This window comes from Ixodes scapularis, unplaced genomic scaffold, assembly GCF_016920785.2.
Source record: "Ixodes scapularis isolate PalLabHiFi unplaced genomic scaffold, ASM1692078v2 PGA_scaffold12__126_contigs__length_90152505, whole genome shotgun sequence".
Taxonomy (NCBI): domain Eukaryota; kingdom Metazoa; phylum Arthropoda; class Arachnida; order Ixodida; family Ixodidae; genus Ixodes; species Ixodes scapularis.
Genome location: NW_024609838.1, coordinates 26,444,935 through 26,463,651, shown reverse-complemented (window position 1 = coordinate 26,463,651; position 18,717 = coordinate 26,444,935). Strand labels below are relative to the sequence as shown.

General features: G+C 45.7%; 1 protein-coding gene across 1 annotated transcript in view; it reads left to right on the top strand.

The window, feature by feature from the left end:
- The window catches only part of LOC8052380 (glycine dehydrogenase (decarboxylating), mitochondrial), a 37,372-nt gene extending 19,196 nt beyond the window's left edge, over positions 1–18,176 (top strand). The window contains exons 8-24 of the mRNA XM_029981666.4: positions 195–397; positions 2,297–2,436; positions 3,937–4,017; positions 4,777–4,877; positions 4,950–5,034; positions 5,458–5,499; positions 6,160–6,302; positions 8,124–8,199; positions 8,303–8,428; positions 9,887–9,966; positions 10,650–10,832; positions 11,903–12,165; positions 13,528–13,623; positions 15,259–15,366; positions 16,652–16,716; positions 16,799–16,879; positions 17,690–18,176. Coding sequence (XP_029837526.3) covers positions 195–397; positions 2,297–2,436; positions 3,937–4,017; positions 4,777–4,877; positions 4,950–5,034; positions 5,458–5,499; positions 6,160–6,302; positions 8,124–8,199; positions 8,303–8,428; positions 9,887–9,966; positions 10,650–10,832; positions 11,903–12,165; positions 13,528–13,623; positions 15,259–15,366; positions 16,652–16,716; positions 16,799–16,879; positions 17,690–17,806 — 1,990 coding nt within the window. The 3' untranslated portion in view covers positions 17,807–18,176. The remainder of the gene's footprint in view (positions 1–194; positions 398–2,296; positions 2,437–3,936; positions 4,018–4,776; positions 4,878–4,949; positions 5,035–5,457; positions 5,500–6,159; positions 6,303–8,123; positions 8,200–8,302; positions 8,429–9,886; positions 9,967–10,649; positions 10,833–11,902; positions 12,166–13,527; positions 13,624–15,258; positions 15,367–16,651; positions 16,717–16,798; positions 16,880–17,689) is intronic.
- Positions 18,177–18,717: the final 541 nt, after the last annotated feature.

Genomic DNA, 18,717 nt, shown 5'->3' with positions numbered 1-18,717 from the left:
GGAAACCGTTGAGGCCATCGCTCGAATCAGCCACCGGGCAGTCCAGTCTCCACACCCCATGTCCCGTGCTGTTCTGTACGCACGCCTGTCTCTCGTGCCAGCCGACTGCATCATTGCCAGCACCGTAGCACAACCATTACGGTCGCTTACCTGTGCTTTCCTTATGTTCTTTGTGTTCACTGCTGACCTTTTAGGGACGCCGAGGGTGGGAAAGCCTACCGGTTGGCGTTGCAGACGCGGGAGCAGCACATCCGGAGGGACAAGGCGACCAGCAACATCTGCACGGCGCAGGCCCTGCTCGCAAACATGTCTGCCCTGTACGCCGTCTACCATGGCCCCGACGGAGTGCGCGACATTGCCACCAGGGTGCACCACTCGACACTCCTCCTCGCAACAGGTTGGTGTAAGGCACGGCATAGAGTTATTATAATGCAGATAAAGTCCTCTCCTCGCCTGGCAGCTGCGACGCACGCTGCCAGAAAATGGCAGCAGACAGGGACGGCGCCAGGATTTTCATAATGGGGGGGCAGTGGGGAGGCGAACCAAATTGGGGGGGGAAGGGGGGGGGGAGGGGGAGGGGCGGTTGCTTTGAGGTGCTGTCGCCCACGGGCTTATGCAAGATAGCTTATGCGGTGTGCTCATTGAAAAGGGAAATGCGGAGACACGAGGAGGAAAACAGGGGCGGGGGGGGGGGGGGGGGGGGATCACAGCAGGGACCTCTGCCCCCTGTGCTCAGCCTCACAACCAGGTTTTGCTTCCCTTTTTGAGACAGTCCGGAATTCCCCATGACCTCGACTTTAACTAAGCTCCCCTTCGTTCACGTCTCCGGTCTCCGCTGAAGATAAGCACCACAGAGCGGAATACAGAGAAAAGCCAGCAGGCGTCACAAAGGGAAGCTGCTTTTTCTAAAGCGCTTGATAGCTTACTCGCCCGCGGTTAGGGAGACATGAAGGCACCCTACCCGCGGTACGACTTCCAGTGGCTGGAAGTTAATAGAAAAAAAAAAAAAATAAAACGCATGAACGGCTCTAAAGTCTGGACACTCGTTGCACTGGGTCTTCAAGCCGACGTCGTAGGCAATTATTTGTGTACAAAGCTGCTTCATCTTGGGGTGGCAGATGAAATTTTAGGGGAGGCGCCCGCCACCCCTCGCATCCCCTTGGCGCCGTCCCTGGCAGCAGACTGACCTCTTGAATACATGGAGCTGAATTATGCCATTGGCTGAAAACAGGCCCCATTTTCGCATTGAAATTTTTTAGAAAAAAATCCCTTAAAATTTTTTAATGAGATAACAGTTAGTTCTGAGACTTCGGCATCTGGTTTGGGCCTATAGTGCAACATTTGAGTGATCAACAAGCATTTAGCGATGCATAGTTTATTTTTGCAGTTGAGAAAACACTAAAAATATTTTTGGGGAGGGGGGAGGGACATGCTGTACATCTTTAATTAGTTTGCCTGTGTTTGGCTATGTCTCATCCTCATGCCAGTTTGTAACCAGGTAACCTGGTTTAGGATCTTTTGTTTGAATTGGAGATTTAGTTTAGAATTGAACCTTTAGTTATTTTATTCTAGTATAGTGGTGAAACAGTAGCGTTGTTCATACTGCTACTTTTACTGTTGTATGCTTATGAGGGCTCAGGAGACTATGATACCATAAGGTCCCTGCATGCTAGTATGTCGCAGGTTGAGAGTCTAAGAGATTGATGATTAGTTTAGCCGGGGATGTCGTAGACTGGCATAATTCATTACTGTGGGAGAAAATAAGCTGCATACATTTCAGATTTTTTAACGATTTATCTTTACTCAACCCATTGGTTTTACACCCTTTCATTCTCATTCTATTTCATTTGTATGATCCGTATATTGATATTCGTGCACTGAGTAGTTAAGTATGCCCCAAGACAGTGTCTTGCATCTCCACTAGGGACGGCTATTTTGGTCAGTAATAGGATTCTAGCCACATTGAATCTACATGAGCATTAAGCGCCGTTCACACATATGCAACCGAGTAAGACAGAGAGAGACCGAGAGAGTCCAGACCGGCTTAAGCCTCTTGCGACGTCTTAGGACCAGTTCCGCTGCAGCGCATCCAGTCCTAAGACGTCGCAAGAGGCTTAAAAACCGGTCTGGTCTCTCTCGATCTTACTCGGTTGCATATATGTGAACGGGCCTTTAGTGTGACCCGTTTTGGGGGGCGCATTGTCTGGCTTGGGACAAAATTTCTGTCTGACTCTGGGGAGGAAATACTTGTGCACCTCAGTAGTACGCTAACTTGGAGACATGTTGGCACGTGTAGGTGTCGCGAAGGGAGGCCACGGCGTGATCCACCCCGACTTCTTCGACACCCTGAAGGTTTCTCCGGCCAGCTCCCTGCAGGCCATCAGGGACAGGGCGACGGAGAAGAGGATAAATCTGAGGTACTTCGAGGACGGAACGGTGAGCGACCGCTACCCAGCCGCACCTGCGCATACTTGGGTAAAGGGTATCCAACAATGACGGTGAAAAAGACTACTAGTAAACTGGAACCAGGCTGAAGTTGAGAGAATTTTGAGCTGTCTGTTATCAACTAAATCACACCCTGTACTTGTTTGTGAACGTGTGGATGTATGCTCACGAGTTGGTTACCGCAATTCCTAGTGAAACTGTTTGTTTAGTAATTATTATACGGCATAGGATTAGCCGAGTAGCCTCTACAACGAGGAAAGCTAGACTTGTAACTAAATTTATTACGCCATAACTATAGTCGGTGAGAGGCCAAGAACGAAGTGGAAGCTCCTCCCACCTTTTTCCACTTGAGCGGAGCGAACGGTGGAGAGGAGGTCGCCTCCTCTCCAGCGTTCACTCTACTAAAGTGGAAAGAGGTGGGTGGAGCTTCCACTTTGTTCTTGATCTGTCTCGGACTATAAGGTTTCATGTTTTCGGATAAATCCGAAAAACTCAAAAAAACACCCGCCGGTAAAATTTTGGTCAATTTGGATCTATCCGATAAACTCAGAATTTTTATGTGCCAATTTTCTCCCCTAAAAAAAAAAATGAAATAAAGACAGTATTTTACAGTTAAGTCTGATCAGCGCACAGGGTAGATGGTCCCGGGAAAATGCCACCACAGTTATCTTTCAAATCTTGGATCATTGACAAAAGGGGTCTTACCCCTTATCTCCTCACGGTTCAGGGGGTGATGTCATTGGACTTTCAGGTCACCACAAAAGCCTCTGTATTGGTTTCCAGTTTTGGCCATACTATATCTGTTTTAAAGGAGGGAGAGGTTGTGTTTTGGTAACAGTGAAAGCTATGGACCATAAAGATTGCATAAAATTGGGGAGAGGGTCAGTTAAAACTTCCCTATTACATCCTTTACCACTCCATCTCGTGCAGCCACGGGGCAGCATGGAATGGGATGGTATGAATATGTGCTGGATAAGGGTGGCTAGTTGGGCTAGTTGGTTTTGCGTCATGGTGTAATACGCCAAACCAGCAAGGATGAACACGAAGGGAGAACTGGACAGGACGCCACGTCCTGTCCAGTTCTCCCTTCCTTTTCGTCCTTGTTGTTTTGGCGTATTACACCATGATGAATATGTGCTTCCCAGCGGCTACCTCCAGGAGTTCATTTTTTAGGTATTAAGGTTTATCGAAGCCATACATGTGTGCAAATTTTGCATCGGGAAAAATTAGTATTGCCAGTGGCAGTGGCACCAACACCGAATCTAGCTGAAGAAATATTAATTGATATAAGCGCGCTTTATTTTTTTCCCAACGCCTCGGTCAGCTAGGTGGTCTCAATAAAGAACCACCTAACCAAAAAATATATATATATATAAAAAAAACAGGATTGCCAATTTTTTTTTTTTTTTTTAATTACTTGGTAAATGGTTTTTCTCGTTTCCTACCAAGCTTCGGGGTTTTCGATCGGCTTGCGTAAAGTTTTGAATGCAGGTCGGCGTTTCGCTGGACGAGACAGTCACAGAAAGGGACTTGGACGACCTCCTTTGGGTTTTTGGGTGCCAGCAAAAGTCGGTGAGTTTGTGCGACTCGTCACTTAAATCTGCGTACGTTCCTGGGGATGCCACGTTATTAGCACTCGCGTAACCTCGCTCGCATTGACAATGACAAGTGCGTCGAGCAAAAGGAACTGTTATGCCGGAATGTCGCTAACGGTAATGTAGACAGTGCTGTTGAGCCATTGTTCTAGCTTTGGAAAATTTCATTCTGAACCATCGATGGATTTTTGGTTGCCGTTAAACCACCGGGTCAAAGCAGGAAGACGCTGCTTTGTGTCACTGAGACATTCAATCTACAAAATGGTGAAATAACCGGCAAGGCCTACCACAGTGCAACCCATGCACTTGTAACGATAATGAGAAAACCTAAAAATTCACTCCTGATAGCTGATTATTGTTGTATATGAACTGCAAACTGATTGTTTCTAGTCTAGAAACTCTTATAAAGTGATCGTTAAACGTGGTACATCGGGTTATGTGGTATAATTGTAAGTGGGTTGCACTGTATCTTCTCTGATTCTTTGCTTTCGTAAAACCATACTTCCCATTTGCCCCACAGTGATTTTCGTTTTCCCGTTTTTACAAAGACATATGGACTAAGCTGCTTAGCGAGGAATTTTCCAATTCTTATTTCGGGCCTCCATCAAGCTAAAGTTGGTATTTAAAAAAAAAAAAAAAAAAGAAACTTCGTTACTTATGTTGCACACTCCTGATCATGGTCTCGACCCGCACTTTTGGCATCTATGCCCGGCTAATCTTCTTTATTCGGGCACAGGCCGACCTAGCTGAGGAGCTGGGCGATCAGCCGAACAGGAGCATTCTTCGGAGCAAGCACAAGCGAACCAGCAGCTTCCTTCAGCATGCGGTGTTCAACACGTGGGTCCTTTTTTCCTCTCTTTACTCGAAGGCCTTAAGAGTCTTGATTTTTGTCACCGTTCCCTTCTTCAGGTACCACTCTGAGACCCAGATTGTGCGATACATGAAGCAGCTTGAGAACAAGGACGTCTCGCTCGTCCACTCCATGATTCCCCTGGTGAGGACCTGCTCTGCTCGGTTGACTTGCTTTACGATCGTGTCTTCCCAAGGCTTGTTGATAGGACAGATTTCTTTCAGTTTTTGACATTTTTGGTACTACTATATGGTACAACACCAAGGTATCTGCCGAACCGGTAAATATTTCAGTTCAGTTCGAGTTCAGTAGCTTTGTATTTTGTTCCGGTTTTTGGGTGGTTTTGACCCAGTTTTTGGTTTGGGTTTAGGATCAGTTTGATACCCTGACAAAAACTTTACCATTCTTGAGGAATCCGGCAGTTTATTGCAGCTTTCACAGATTAGCAAACATGCATCGCATATGTTTCACTTGCTTTGTTTGGAACGTGAACATGACAGTTGCGTCTTGTCGGAGAACTTTCTTTGCCTGAAACCTTTGTATAATTCTTTTTTCTCCATTTTGCAGGGGTCTTGCACAATGAAGCTGAACAGCACCACAGAGATGATGGTACGACATTTTCTCGGTCCTTGTTTTCAAACTGACAGGAAATATGGTTAAGCGTTGTGTAACAATGCGTGCGCTGGAGCGTAACTGGCCCCTTTTACGAATGAATGCCACAGATTGTAACAGCCTTGACAGCTGCTTCATCCACTGCTGCTGTAAAACTGCCCAGTCACGCATTTGAGTCAATAAAAGCTAGGTCAAGGCCAGGCTAATAAGGTCAATGTCGCATTAATTAGGTCATGGTTAGCAGAGGTCATTTGACTTGTCATTTAGGTTTGCTTCTTTGAGGTCATATTCTTTCTCGCTGATCAGTGTGTGTGGCTCTTCTCCATTCGCCCCAAGCTGAAAGCGCGGTGGGGGTCACATGCTCGCCCAAGCAATCGGCCGCCTCCTTTTCGTCACCTTTCTTTGCTCTCCACCTGTGGATGTCGGTGGGATGATCATGTGGCGAAAGATTAGTACACAACCGGTCCTTTGGGCTCTTAGCTTTCACTGTACTGCCAGCTCAGGGGTGAAAGTAGTACAGGTTCTGTTGCTTGAGAGGTTAGTGTTACCTTGAATGACGCTAACCGCATTGCTTTCTGGGTCCGCATTCTATAACGGTCGTGGATCGACAGCTGCTGGGAACTAATGAAAATTTTGGCCTTTTTTTTTATTTGTCAGCCATCATCCTTACCCAACTTTGCAAACCTCCATCCATTTGTCCCGCCGGATCAAGCCCGAGGCTATGCACGGCTTTTCGAGGAGCTTGAGCAAGACTTGTGTGAAATTACGGGCTACGACAGAGTGTGTCTACAGCCGAACAGGTGAGCATGTGCATCGCTTCCATTCTTCGTAACTTCTGGTCCGTTCCTTCCTTGAACGTTCGCCAACAGCGGGGACATGAGACACTTCATTTCTCGCTTCCACATTTTTTCTTCAATAAAGAATTGCATCTTGCAGTCATGGGGTGCATCTTGTGAATATTGTCATATCCAGTTATCTATTATTTCGCAAACTTGTGTTGTTAGTTTTAATGCATTTTTGTAGTCTCAGTTCCTAAAAAGCATGCAGGTGGTCGTAGGAAAGGAATATTTTTGCAGAACGTCGGCTGCCAATTATTAGAGACTTCCGAGCCCCCTTTTTAAATTATGAGCTGGGTGGTGATGTAGTATGCATTTCAGATCTGCAGTTTATGGGAAAAAATAAGTTATTCGCAACAATGTACCGCAGCATATGTTTGTGTGTAAGAAATCTTGTGTAGATGCATATTTGCACCATCGCAACAGTCCTACTCCTGATTTCGGTCTCTTGTTTGTGTTTGCTACCATATAAATGGGTTGATCAAGTGCACAAAGTAAAGAAAGCCTCAGATATTTTTTGAATATTAACACGGACAATATGTCTTACTTTGAACAATCTGTCTGAAGTAAGACTTATCTTTTCCAGTTTTGCATGTGCAGGTTGTTAAAGGGGCCCTGCAATCATATTTAAGCATCTACCTTTTTTGCGCTTTCCACGTCTCTTGGGGTTCGGGCAAGCCAGCGGGCACGGAGAGAGTAACTGAATATCAGTGCGTCATATTTTAACCGGAAGACGCGGAAACTTCCTCCTCCGACGAGGGCGACCCGCGGTACTGAAAGCGTGCAAAATGTAACGTGTTTGGTCCTGGGCTTGCTACTGGTCAGAGCCGCTAAAAGCTTCCTTTTAGTTGAAATACAAAATATAAGTGGCGCCAACTGTTTTAATTATTAATAAAAGTACTTTTTGTTCAGTATTTTAGATCAGAAAAGAACCGAATGCAGTTTATAAAGTATGGAAAAAAGAAATGACCTGTCGACACACCTGCCACCAACGGTGGGAAAGGCGGCGCACACTAGAAAGGAGTAATGGGATCAGGCGCCGACACGGAAAGGTCCCGGATGTATGCGGCGGCGCTGCGGTCGTATTAACAAGAGGATCCGACCGGCTCCAAGCGTTCCGAAGGCCTTTGGCGAGAAGCTTTGTCTTGCGGTTCGGCCATTTTGCGGTATGACAGCGCGAAGTGGCTCCCATTCTGAGCTGATCTTTACCCCATGTTTGCTGTCGTTTGTGGCCAATGAAGTGTCATGCCGAATTAGTGTTTAATCGCGCAGCAAATGCAATGAGAGTCGCTCTGGCTGCCCGTTGCATACAACCTATCCAGAATATGCTTTAGTGCGCCCCCTCGCGCCGTCAACACGGAGTGCGGCAGCCATGAGCGCTCGCTAAGCTCACTACCCCTCCTCTAGTTCACGGCCACTCAAGCAACCAAGGACATCATGAGGGAGGTTATTTCTTGCTTGTTTTTGTAATCTTAGTTTGTCTATAACTTTTAAAATAAAGCGAATTTCAAGAAAAGAAAAGTTTCACTCAGTTGCTACGTTCAGTGCACTCAGATTCGCTGGAAATTAAAAACCAGTAAAAATGTCATCGCAGGGCCCCTTTAAGGGGATCATTAAAATGAAAAGGAAAACATAAAAAGTAGCGACGACAGACACACATTGGACTTTTTTCACGAGAGTAACGTCAGCCGTTCGACTTCAACACCCCTGCATGCACAAAGTGTTGCCCTGTAAATCGTGCCGTCCAGATTTTCCAACAAGTCATTTGCGGATTTTTTTCCACAGTGGAGCGCAAGGGGAATACGCTGGACTCCGAGCAATCTCGTCATACTTCGATGCCAGGGGAGAGAAGCACAGAAAGGTGCAGTAACCGTCTTAAGCCCGTCGTGCGAACTGCGTCTTTCACATTCGTGTCGGATCCCGGTGAAGTGCCGCCTGTCGTAAACGTGTGAACGGCACCGCAGGTGTGCCTGATCCCCATGTCGGCGCACGGCACCAACCCGGCGAGCGCCCACATGGCGGGAATGGCCGTTGACCCGATCAACATGGCCAAGGACGGGAGCATTGACGTGGCACACCTGAAGGCAAAGGTGTGTGGACGGGGCCATTTTAGTGTTATTGTTTTGTTGTTTCAGTTTAGTTTTATTGGCTTTAAATCGGGTATACCTTTGGTTGTACACATCGAGGACTATTATTTTTCAATCCTTCTGACATTCCTCACATTAATTTATGTCGCTAGGGGTGTTAGTGGCTTGAACAGGAAAAAACAGAAACAAAGAAGCGTTTCTTCCTTTTGTTTCTTTGTTGTTGTCGCTCTCTGACTTTATTGCCTCGTAATAATCTATCTTGATTTCTCTTTACTTATCTCTTTCTATTTTTTAAATTTCTCTTACTACTCCTATTTTTGCGCCTCTTTTTGTTTCTTTTTATATATATTTGTATTCTCGTTTTCTTTTTTTTTTGTATATTGTAGTCTTATTGTGGTGACCTTTACGAGTGCTTTCTAAAATGTGTGTGATGTTTAGCCAAAAAAGCCATTCATACCTATTCTGCTCATATTGCTGAAATAGTTGGCTTTTTTTTTGTTAATTGCCTGTGTTATTTTACTATTTTTCGACTCCCACAAAAAGAAATGCAGTGTCACAAATAAGTAAGCATCTTTCTATTCTTCACTATTTTTTTCTACATGTCTTTGTCTCTTTCTATTTCTTTCATTGTCTTTTTCTACATACATCTTTTTTCCTCACTTTCTTTCTTAATCCCATAGGTGGGGAGTAATTTTTGAGCGTGTGACCATGCCTTGGAGAGTTTTTTTCTCTCAGAAATCTTGAAAACTGTTCTTGTACTAAAATATTAACTTTTTTTTTTTTTAATGTGAAGGATTAACACATCGCTTCTTCTTGTGTTGATAAACAGAGAATGGAAGACGCTTTTTATTTTTATATGTTTGATTTTGTATTGTCGGTTTTAAATACTAGCGTTTTCATAAGTGGGTTTGAAGAAAAATATATTTTCAGGCTTGGCTCATGAAGACTCTCGAGGTTTTGCAGTCACTGAACATGTACTCATGTCCAAGTCATTGTGGACATGTTGCTGAAGCAACACCGCGATTAGCACGTCTGTCAAAGCTTTGTGCCACTTCTGAGCATCTATTATAGAGAATGAGAAAAAGAGCAGATATTTTCTATCTAAGCAATTAAATTATTTCGCCAACCAGTTAACAAAAATGAACCATAACATGTTTGGTGTCATGTTCGATAGATGGCAGCAGCTATAGTCTCCGTCAAAAATTGTTATCCATTTCACGGTGCGCTCCCTCCGTTCCAGAGAAGTGTCGCGCATCTTTTGTTGTGCTGCCCATTTCAAGGTCAAAATAGAGGCGCGTCTAAAGGCAGAGAGGTTAATGAACAATTTAATGAACACATCGGCAATGGTTGCTGTTATTTTTGCCGTCGAGTCATTTCTACTTTTAAAAGTGATACTTTGAAAGAGATACAGAAGGTCGTTGGACTACCCAAGTACAACAAATTTATTTCCGTCACTTCCAGCTGGACCAGCATGCTGACAAGGTGGCCTGCATCATGATCACCTACCCATCCACCAATGGCATTTACGAGGAAACAATCAGGTGTGCATTTCTCAATTTGACGGCGGGACCAGACTTGCCTCATACTTACAGCCTTCCTTCAGTCTCTGACAGCAAGGCCGAATCAAACTTTCATCAAACTTAAGGCCTTTCACCTGTCTTCTGAAGGAAATGCCAAACTTGTGTTATATGTTTACCCGTTTTATGTTGATGTGGCGAGTTTTTTCTCGCCTTTAACCCGCATGCAATCCCTTTTTAATTGCTTGGATAGTACAGGTATTGATATATTTTGCGACTTCAATATTTTTTAGAAGAAAGTTTGAGGGCTTTTTGACTACCCTATGGTCTCTGTGCTTGTTTAGATTTTATTAGGTTTTGTGTATTTATTTTAAATTGGTTTCCCTTTTTTTGTTGCTTTGTGTTTTTTATCCACCGTTTGTGTACCGAAGTGAAGACCTAATGGTTGTTCTTGGGCATAGAAAACTTCATAAAAAATTATTATTATTATTATTAATAATAACAATAATAATTATATTATTCTTATTATTGCGGCCTTTCTCCTGTCTTTTTACGGCAATACCAGGCCTATGCCATAATTGCGGCCTTCATCCCATCTTTTCACAATGTGAACAAACTTCGTCGTACGGCGTTTCTCCCATGTTTCGACGATGAGACCAATGTTGCGTCCTATGATTACGGATTCTTATTTTTGCGCGTTTGGACAGGGACGTTTGCGACCTAGTCCACGGGGCAGGAGCCCAGGTCTACCTGGATGGAGCCAACATGAACGCCCAGGTGGGGATCTGCAGGCCGGGCGACTACGGATCGGACGTCTCCCACCTGAACCTGCACAAGACCTTCTGCATCCCCCACGGAGGGGGCGGACCCGGCATGGGACCCATCGGAGTGTGAGTCGCGCGCATCCTCCCTTTCTCGCGATTGCTTCCAAGAAACTCTACGGCGATCCAAAGCCGAAAGCCGGCAAGGTACGCTCATTGCCTGACGAGTCTAGCAGCCAGGCAATCGATGGCCAAGTTTGTTGGGACACCACGGCTCGGAGCACGTGGAGCAAAAGCTCGCACGTATCCTGGGTTCAGTACCCACTCCTGCCCATTTTGATCTGAATGACCCTCATACGGGCATGCGGTCGCATGTCACTACTGTGTGATACGTCTCAAAGACCCCCGGCCTGCAGTGAAACTGCACTCGCTAAATTTTTCGTCTGCAGCAAAACCCAGTGTTGCTGCACCTTGGAGACAGACCGACCTTACACTCTGTAAACACGAACGTCAAATTTAGTCTCGCGCAGTGAGTATTGTGCCCTATTTAGGCTCTAAAAAGAAAGGTTTACACTGAGTTAGAAGTTCCTTAGGGTGATCCCAAATCATATTCCTGATACGGGATCAACGTCCATAACAGAAGCGTATTTCAGAGTCGCTCTTATAGCTCAACGGGTGCTTCTTTATATAAATACTGTAAAATACCGAGATAACCTCGAAAAACTGGGGGATGGGCGCCCGTCGCGTGCGCTTCACTAATTTTCATTGGGGTGCTTGGAGAAGCTGCTGACAAGGAGGGGCATCTCGATTAGGTAGGTGGGCTCGAAAGTTTGAAGTGGACACTGGAAAGCTCAGTCGTCTTTGGTTCGTCGGCTCTCCCTGCATTTGCAAGTTTCGCAATCTAAACTGAAATGTTTTTCAACTTTTTTTGGCTGTGCATCAAAAGTTGGCCCACTCCAAATTTTCGCCCAACTTGCTCTAGATTTATGGTGGGCTATCTCTCTGGATGTTGCACTTGGTACAACAAGTGATGTTTCCCTGCTCTTTTGTGTATATCAAAGCGTCACTGGAAATTATGTCCCGTCGGGACTGCCGAAGTCTGCGTCTGTGCCCCGCCATTACGAGGCAGCCGAACTGTGCGCGTCCTTGTTCTCTAGATCACTTGTATTAACTTTATGTTTTCATGCACTCCGTTTCAGCAAGGCCCACCTGGCCCCTTTCCTCCCCTCGCACCCCGTCGCGGATCCCTCCGTGGCGCGGGGCGGAGACCCCCGGCACTCGTTCGGGGCCGTCTGCGCCGCCCCCTGGGGGTCGTCGGCCATCTTGCCCATCTCGTGGGCCTACATTAAGATGATGGGGAGCCGGGGGCTGCGCCGGGCCACGGAGGTGGCCATGCTCAACGCCAACTACATGCGCAAGCGGTTGGACGCCCACTACAAGGTGCTCTACCTCGGCCAGAACGGTGAGTCGTAGAGGAAACGCGCGTGCCGGTTAATTTACGGGCCAAACTGCGCATGTTGTAGTGGTTGAGGTTTGGAGCTGCAGTGAAATAAAAATTGGAGCCGTAATTCTTTTTTTTTTTTTTATTGCTTTTTTTAAGTAGGTTTTTGTTCGGACGGGAGGCCGTCAGAGCCTGGTGAGGCTTCTGTTGCCTTACAATGTTCTCAGTGTAGGTCTACCAGAAATCTGTCAGATACAAAAAGAACATGACCTGACCTAGTTGATTCTTTTGTCTATGTATGCACTTCTTTTTTTTTTTTTTTTTTTTTTTTTTACACATGGTTATTATTTTTTGCTTGCAAAACGACATTGCTCGGCACCGGGAATTCTCAAATAGTGAAAATGCAAGCTGCGCGTCCTATGCATTCAAGCGATTGTAATTGCGTCGCACGCCTGTTTGTCCGGTGGGAAGTCAGTCGGTGCCCCGATGCGCATCTGGTGTCTCCACCGTAGACGAGAAATTTAGCCAATGCGGTACCTTTACGGTGCTTCAAACACGTCTCCGGCCAGCGCGTTTAGCGTCCCATTCCCGCCACGGATCGAAAGTGGTACAGAAGCAGCAACAAACGACGGAGTGTCACGCCATCGGACGTCGGGACCCTGGCGGTCGGTTGTGGGAGTTCCAGCAAAAAGCATGAGCAAACGCGAGTGTCGCCATCGTCGTGGCGTCCCAACTGCCGGTTGTTGAAGCTTCCCCGGTCAGGAGAGCCGGAGAACGGCTCGCCGCGAACAGGTGTCTGCTACATCCACCACCACCGCTGGGACACCGCCAGGATCGCAGTTGGCGATGGTGCGACACTTCTATGACATTGTCGGATGGAAATCGAGGGTTTGATTTCTTGGACATTGTAAAAGGACCAGTCGAGGATGCGTTTCAGACACCATATGGTACCGCTGTTGTCCCCGGGGCTTCTTTAACTTGCATCACGCGGTAGTCGAGCACGACCGCGCTTCACGGCTTACAACGATCGTCCAGATCAAAACTGGCAGGAGGGGGATTCAAACCTGGCATCTCGGGTTCTGCAGTGCAATATTGCACTCCTCAAATTCCGAGCTGCGGTGCACCAATGCACGCGGCTGCCAATGGGGACCTGCCGCCGATCAGCCTCGAAGCGGGGTTTGTCTGGCGGATGCTGCAATAGTTTACGGCGTTAACGGTTCATTCTGTGCCAAGAACTCGGGGACATGTCGCCAGATAGTGTTCGTTTGAAGCAGCTGAGAAACGTACCGGCGGCTCGAGGAATGCTTGCAGAGATGAGACGGTTTCTCCAACATTTTACGACTCCATTTGTCGCGTTTGAGATTATCCGGTTTGTTCCAACAGGATTTGTGGCCCACGAGTTCATCTTGGACATGCGAGACTTCAAGAAGACGACGGGCGTGGAAGCGATGGATGTGGCAAAGAGGCTTCAGGACTATGGTACGTCGGGAGCGTCTCAGTTGGTGTTAAGCATTAACCTTACAAATATTTTATGTGGTCCTCAAAGTGTGTGTTTCTGAACTAACCCCATTCGTAAAACATAAAAAAATATGCTCTTCTTTGTCTTTGTTTTGTTTGTTTGTATTCGGGGGAAGGGCGTAATATTGTTCTCAAGAAGGTATATGTTCCTATGAACAAGTGTCTGCAGCCACTAATGTTTCTGCGACCCCTTCTGGATCAGCAGAAGTGATGGGGGACCCCGTCCGCAGTGAAGGGAGAGGGGGTATTTCATGATTACAATGACAAAAATCAACTTTTAAGCGACTCTTGAACAGACAACGATCGAACCTAGTCATTTGGCACACATGCTAAGCCAATCGCTTACCAGGATCAATTACAATTTACAATTTAGCTTTCCAGGATCAATAACAAAAAGTTCTTTTGCTTAGCTTGATTCACATTCGAGGGCATCGGGGATTCTAAAAAGACCTTCAGGGTCTCCAAAGGGTCTGCAGAACCCCCGTTTTGAGAACCACTGCTGTAGGGAATAAAAGCACCAAAAAACACGAAGGACGGGTGGAAGGGCGATGCACACCACAGAGCGCCTCTGTGATGCATGTTTTCCTTCTACTTGCCCTTTGTGTTTTTTGGTGCTTTTATTATTCTCTAAAATGTACAACCAACTCGTCCAAGTTCTCAGTGCTCTGTGGTGTATGCCGTCCTTCTACTTGTCCTGCATGTTTTTTGGCACTTTTATTCTCTACAGTATACAACTAACTCGCCCATGTTCACACCTTTCTTGATCTGTCACCAACAATGCTTAATGTAATGCCAGAAAATGGATATAAAAAAATGCTCAACAATGAACCAAATGATTGATTGATTGATTGATTTACTTCGTCATGGGCTGTTGCACACTTCAATCTTTTTATCAAAATAATAAATGTCATATTTCAATACACATAGGAAAGAACTGACGAAATCTGAACAAATCGAAACAAGATATTTGTCTTCGTAACATTGCAAGTTATAAAACGTCAATCATGAACTGTAATGACCACTTAGTACAGTGGTTCTTAAATGGGGGTCCGCGGACCTTTTGGGGTCCGCGAAGTCATCTTAGGGGTCTGCGAAGCCCTGCCTCCCGGCAATAAAAGTTGTCTTTTTTCAGATTGAGAATAAACATTCCAATTCTTGAATGAGTTTTCACGTGTATGTGTCAATAAAAAAAGCCTACTTAACACTAGCCCTTAGTTATATCCATTTATTAAATCATTATCATATTGAACCAATAACTTTTTCTTCCCCTCACCACGAATTGGGTCTTCCATCATCTCCGCCTATCCACAAGGGGTTCGCGAAACATCAGTGGTTGAGAACCACTGACTTAGTACATTCTCTTCAGAACTTCTTCCAGACTGCAGAGCCCTATAATAAAACGAGCCTCACACAGCTAGCTAGGCCTTTCAATCAGAGAATCTGGCCTTTTTTTCCTCTCGAATGAAAGAGGTTTCAATCACACACAACAAATATGACACCGCGGCTCTGTCGTGTTTGCGTTCTCTTCGTGCCCGAGCGGGCGGTCGGGAATGGGGCGTCTGTGTCGCGGCTGAGTAACTCCTGGTGTTCCCCCAGGGTTCCACGCACCGACGGTGTCCTTCCCTGTCAGCGGGTGTCTTATGGTGGAACCAACAGAGTCGGAAGACAAACAGGAGTTGGATCGGTTCTGCGACGCCCTCATTTGTAAGGATTTGTTCTTCTTCATTGTTCTCTTTGTCCTTTTTTTTTTCCTCTGTCAGTCATTGTGGCCTCGTACATTATGGTATATAGTTCTGGAAGTTCACACGCTATCCCAGTGGCTTAGCCGGGAATTTTTTTCGGGGTGGGCCTGGGGTGACTGGTTTGGCCATGACTTGGGGTGTGGAGGGGGGGGGGGGGGGGGTGTTGAAGTTTCGTCAGCTACCCCCTCCCCCTTGCTACGCCGCTGGCCCGTCCGTTCAATGGCTAGGAATTTTTTCTGTTGGTTTGTAATCGAGTTTAAATGGTCTACAATCAAAGATAACTTTTTTTTTTCTTTGTGTGTTGGCTTTGTGCATATCATTGTTTTAAGGGTCACACTGTCATGTGGTCAAAAGCTAACCGCATTCCGTTGGTTTGTAGACTCTAACCTGAATTGTCTAGGATCAAAAACGGAGCTTCTCCATTTGAATCTAAGCCTATGGGCATAGAATGAGTGGATTAAAACGTGTGCAACTGGCAGTAACGAAGTTAGTAGAGCAAATATATGGCTATTTCATCGCTGAACTACAGCTACTCAGGCACAAGGTGGGGTAATTAGGACATGACTTCATTTCTTTTGACATAGTGTATGGTCAACTTTCTTTCTCTTTTTCTGCTAGTATTTATAAAACAAAATCTTTTCTATGTGTCAGAGTTTGCTGAAAAACTCTGCATCTCGTTGTGAACAATTTTGAAATCGTTCAGAATTTCGCAAGACACGCCCGTTTTTTCAAATTCATGTGCAGATATAACTCTCACTTTTTCTGCGCGAGGAGATATTTGTTCTCGAAATGCTCCTTGCCGATATAGGAGGTTAGTTTTATGTATTGAATATTTTGTCCTCCTCGCTCGACAATATGCACAATGTCGACACACAGTACTGCAAGATGCCACTCGCAGTTGCCGCTCTCCTATTTTGTTATTTGTTGCATCCCAACTTGTGCAGCGATGCAGGGAGAGTTGTTTTCCGAGCTGCAATAAACTTCAAATCCATTTCCGGTTATTATCGCTGTTGCCTGCTGATGTTTGTGTTGTTTCACTCCCTTCAATCCAGTATTTTACTCACTGCGCGTATACTAAGCTTGCAATTGCGCACGGTGAGGTTTGTAGGCGTCGTCGAATGTGCTCATTTTAACAGTAGTAGCATTTGAAGTTTGTACACACAATACACTCCTAGATTAGACTTGCACCCAATTAACTTTCTATATTTGTCGTTTCGGGCAGTTAATACACATTTCCTTGTCAACAGTGATTCGGGACGAGATCAGGGCGATCGAGGAAGGCAGGATGGACGCCAAAGTGAATCCTCTCAAGGTGGGTGTTTGCGCGGTCACGAACGCAAGCGTCAGTGTTGGCGAGAAGTAAATTTATTCGTCGTCATTTTGACGAATTTCAGATGTCGCCCCATCCCCAAAAGGTGGTGTGTGGCAACGACTGGGACAGGCCATACTCTCGAGAACAGGCGGCGTTTCCTGCGGTAAACAAACCATTTCCTTCTTTTTTACGGTGAATGCTGTTGTTTGTAATGTTTCATCGTGGAATCCAGTGTGTGTGGCGTGGCCCGCTAAATATGTAATGAGGAATTACAGTGTCATGTGAAACTACAATGTTGCGCGTAGCATTTCCCTGTTGAATTTAGCGGAAAAGTCCTCTTGCTAGATTTAGCGAAGAAATTTTGCCTCTAAATCTAGCGGGGAAATTGGGAAGTCGTGTGACGTTACGTGACCACATGATACAGTGTCATGCGACACTATATCGTATGACGTTGCAATCACCTCACTACATTTAACGGAGGAATTGCCTCGTTACGTCATGGTGTATACCTTAGCACCTTTGACGAATTTTGAACGAAGGTGGAGAATGATTGTGTGTAGTTGCCTAGGTTCATTTGCAAGACAAGAGCCGGCAGTACTGACCGATTGGTGACATGCGCAACCAAGAGAGATTGCCACGGTTGGCATTCACAATCGGCCAAACGCCTGCTACGACGTCTTTATTAGTTCTTAATTTGGCTTTCATCGACAGAAGTAAGAGTAATTACCGATCCTCAACTTTGATGGCGTTGGTCTTAGAATGCGACGACTCCAACTTTCCGTCATGCGTTTTAGTCACACCATCGAACTTGTTGTTCGAATCCGATGACAAGTAGCCAGTATCACGACTTGTAACGTCACGGCAACTCCTGGTCATGGCGTTGCACACCGCATGGTCTCAGCGCTGATGGCCGGTGCTCCACCTTCAGTTACGCTCGTAAGATTTCTGGCAATGCGATTTTTCGTTTCCGCAGAAATTCGTGACTCCGGAGTCCAAGGTGTGGCCGACGGTGGGACGCATCGACGACATCTACGGCGACACCAATCTCATGTGCAGTTGTCCGCCGATGGACAGCTACGAGCCCCTCTAGTCATACCGACAGGCCTCACGATGTGCCTCACAATACGTCTGCGCTTTTTGCTCAAGTCTGCTTCATAGTAATTGCGTTCAAACTTTTGTCAGATTGCAAAGTCATAATTTGCAATGCGAAGGCTCTATATGGCTGTGCACAGATAATGAGTGTATGCCGTGTTGGCTTTGTTGTGGAAACGGTGCCAATAAGAGACAAACGCATATTTACCTTTAGGTATTTTCGAATGTGCCAAAGAATGGTGGTTGCCATACATACAACTATCAGACTCGCCAAATATTATGTGCCAATCTCTTTGCCTCGAGGTGCCTTGTGTAAATTATACAGTTTATATGTACATTGACCCGATTAAATAATAAGTGTGATTAAATGCTTTGTTTTTATTTTATTACTGTGCTCGTGTAGTTTAGGTCAGCTTAGATAGGCGCCATGGTGCCGAAATCGCATGGGGCCTGATGAACACTTCATCTGTTCTTCCTAATCTAACCCATACACAAGGTGCCCCCCCCCCCGCCAAAAAAAAAAAAAGTTTACAGGTTTTTTTTCACCGCAAAAATAAACTATGCGTCGCCGAACGCATAGTTTATTCCGAACCAGATGTTTCAGCCCAAACCAATATGTTATTCAGAAGTTGTGCTATTTTCTGGAAATTTCACTGGGATGGGGCCCATTTTCGCCCGTTTTCAGTGCCAGGCGCCATAGAGCTTCATGTAGAGTTCCTGTATAGAAGCTTATGCAGGAACTCTAGCTTCATGTATTCGAGAGCTCCGTCAAAAAATCACTTAACTTTTGAACAAGATATTGCTTTGTTCTGAAACTTTGTCATCTGGTTCCAGAGCCTCTGGTTCGGACCTCGAGCACTACTTTTTGACAGAGAATGAGCGTTCGGCAATGCGTAAATTACTTTTGCT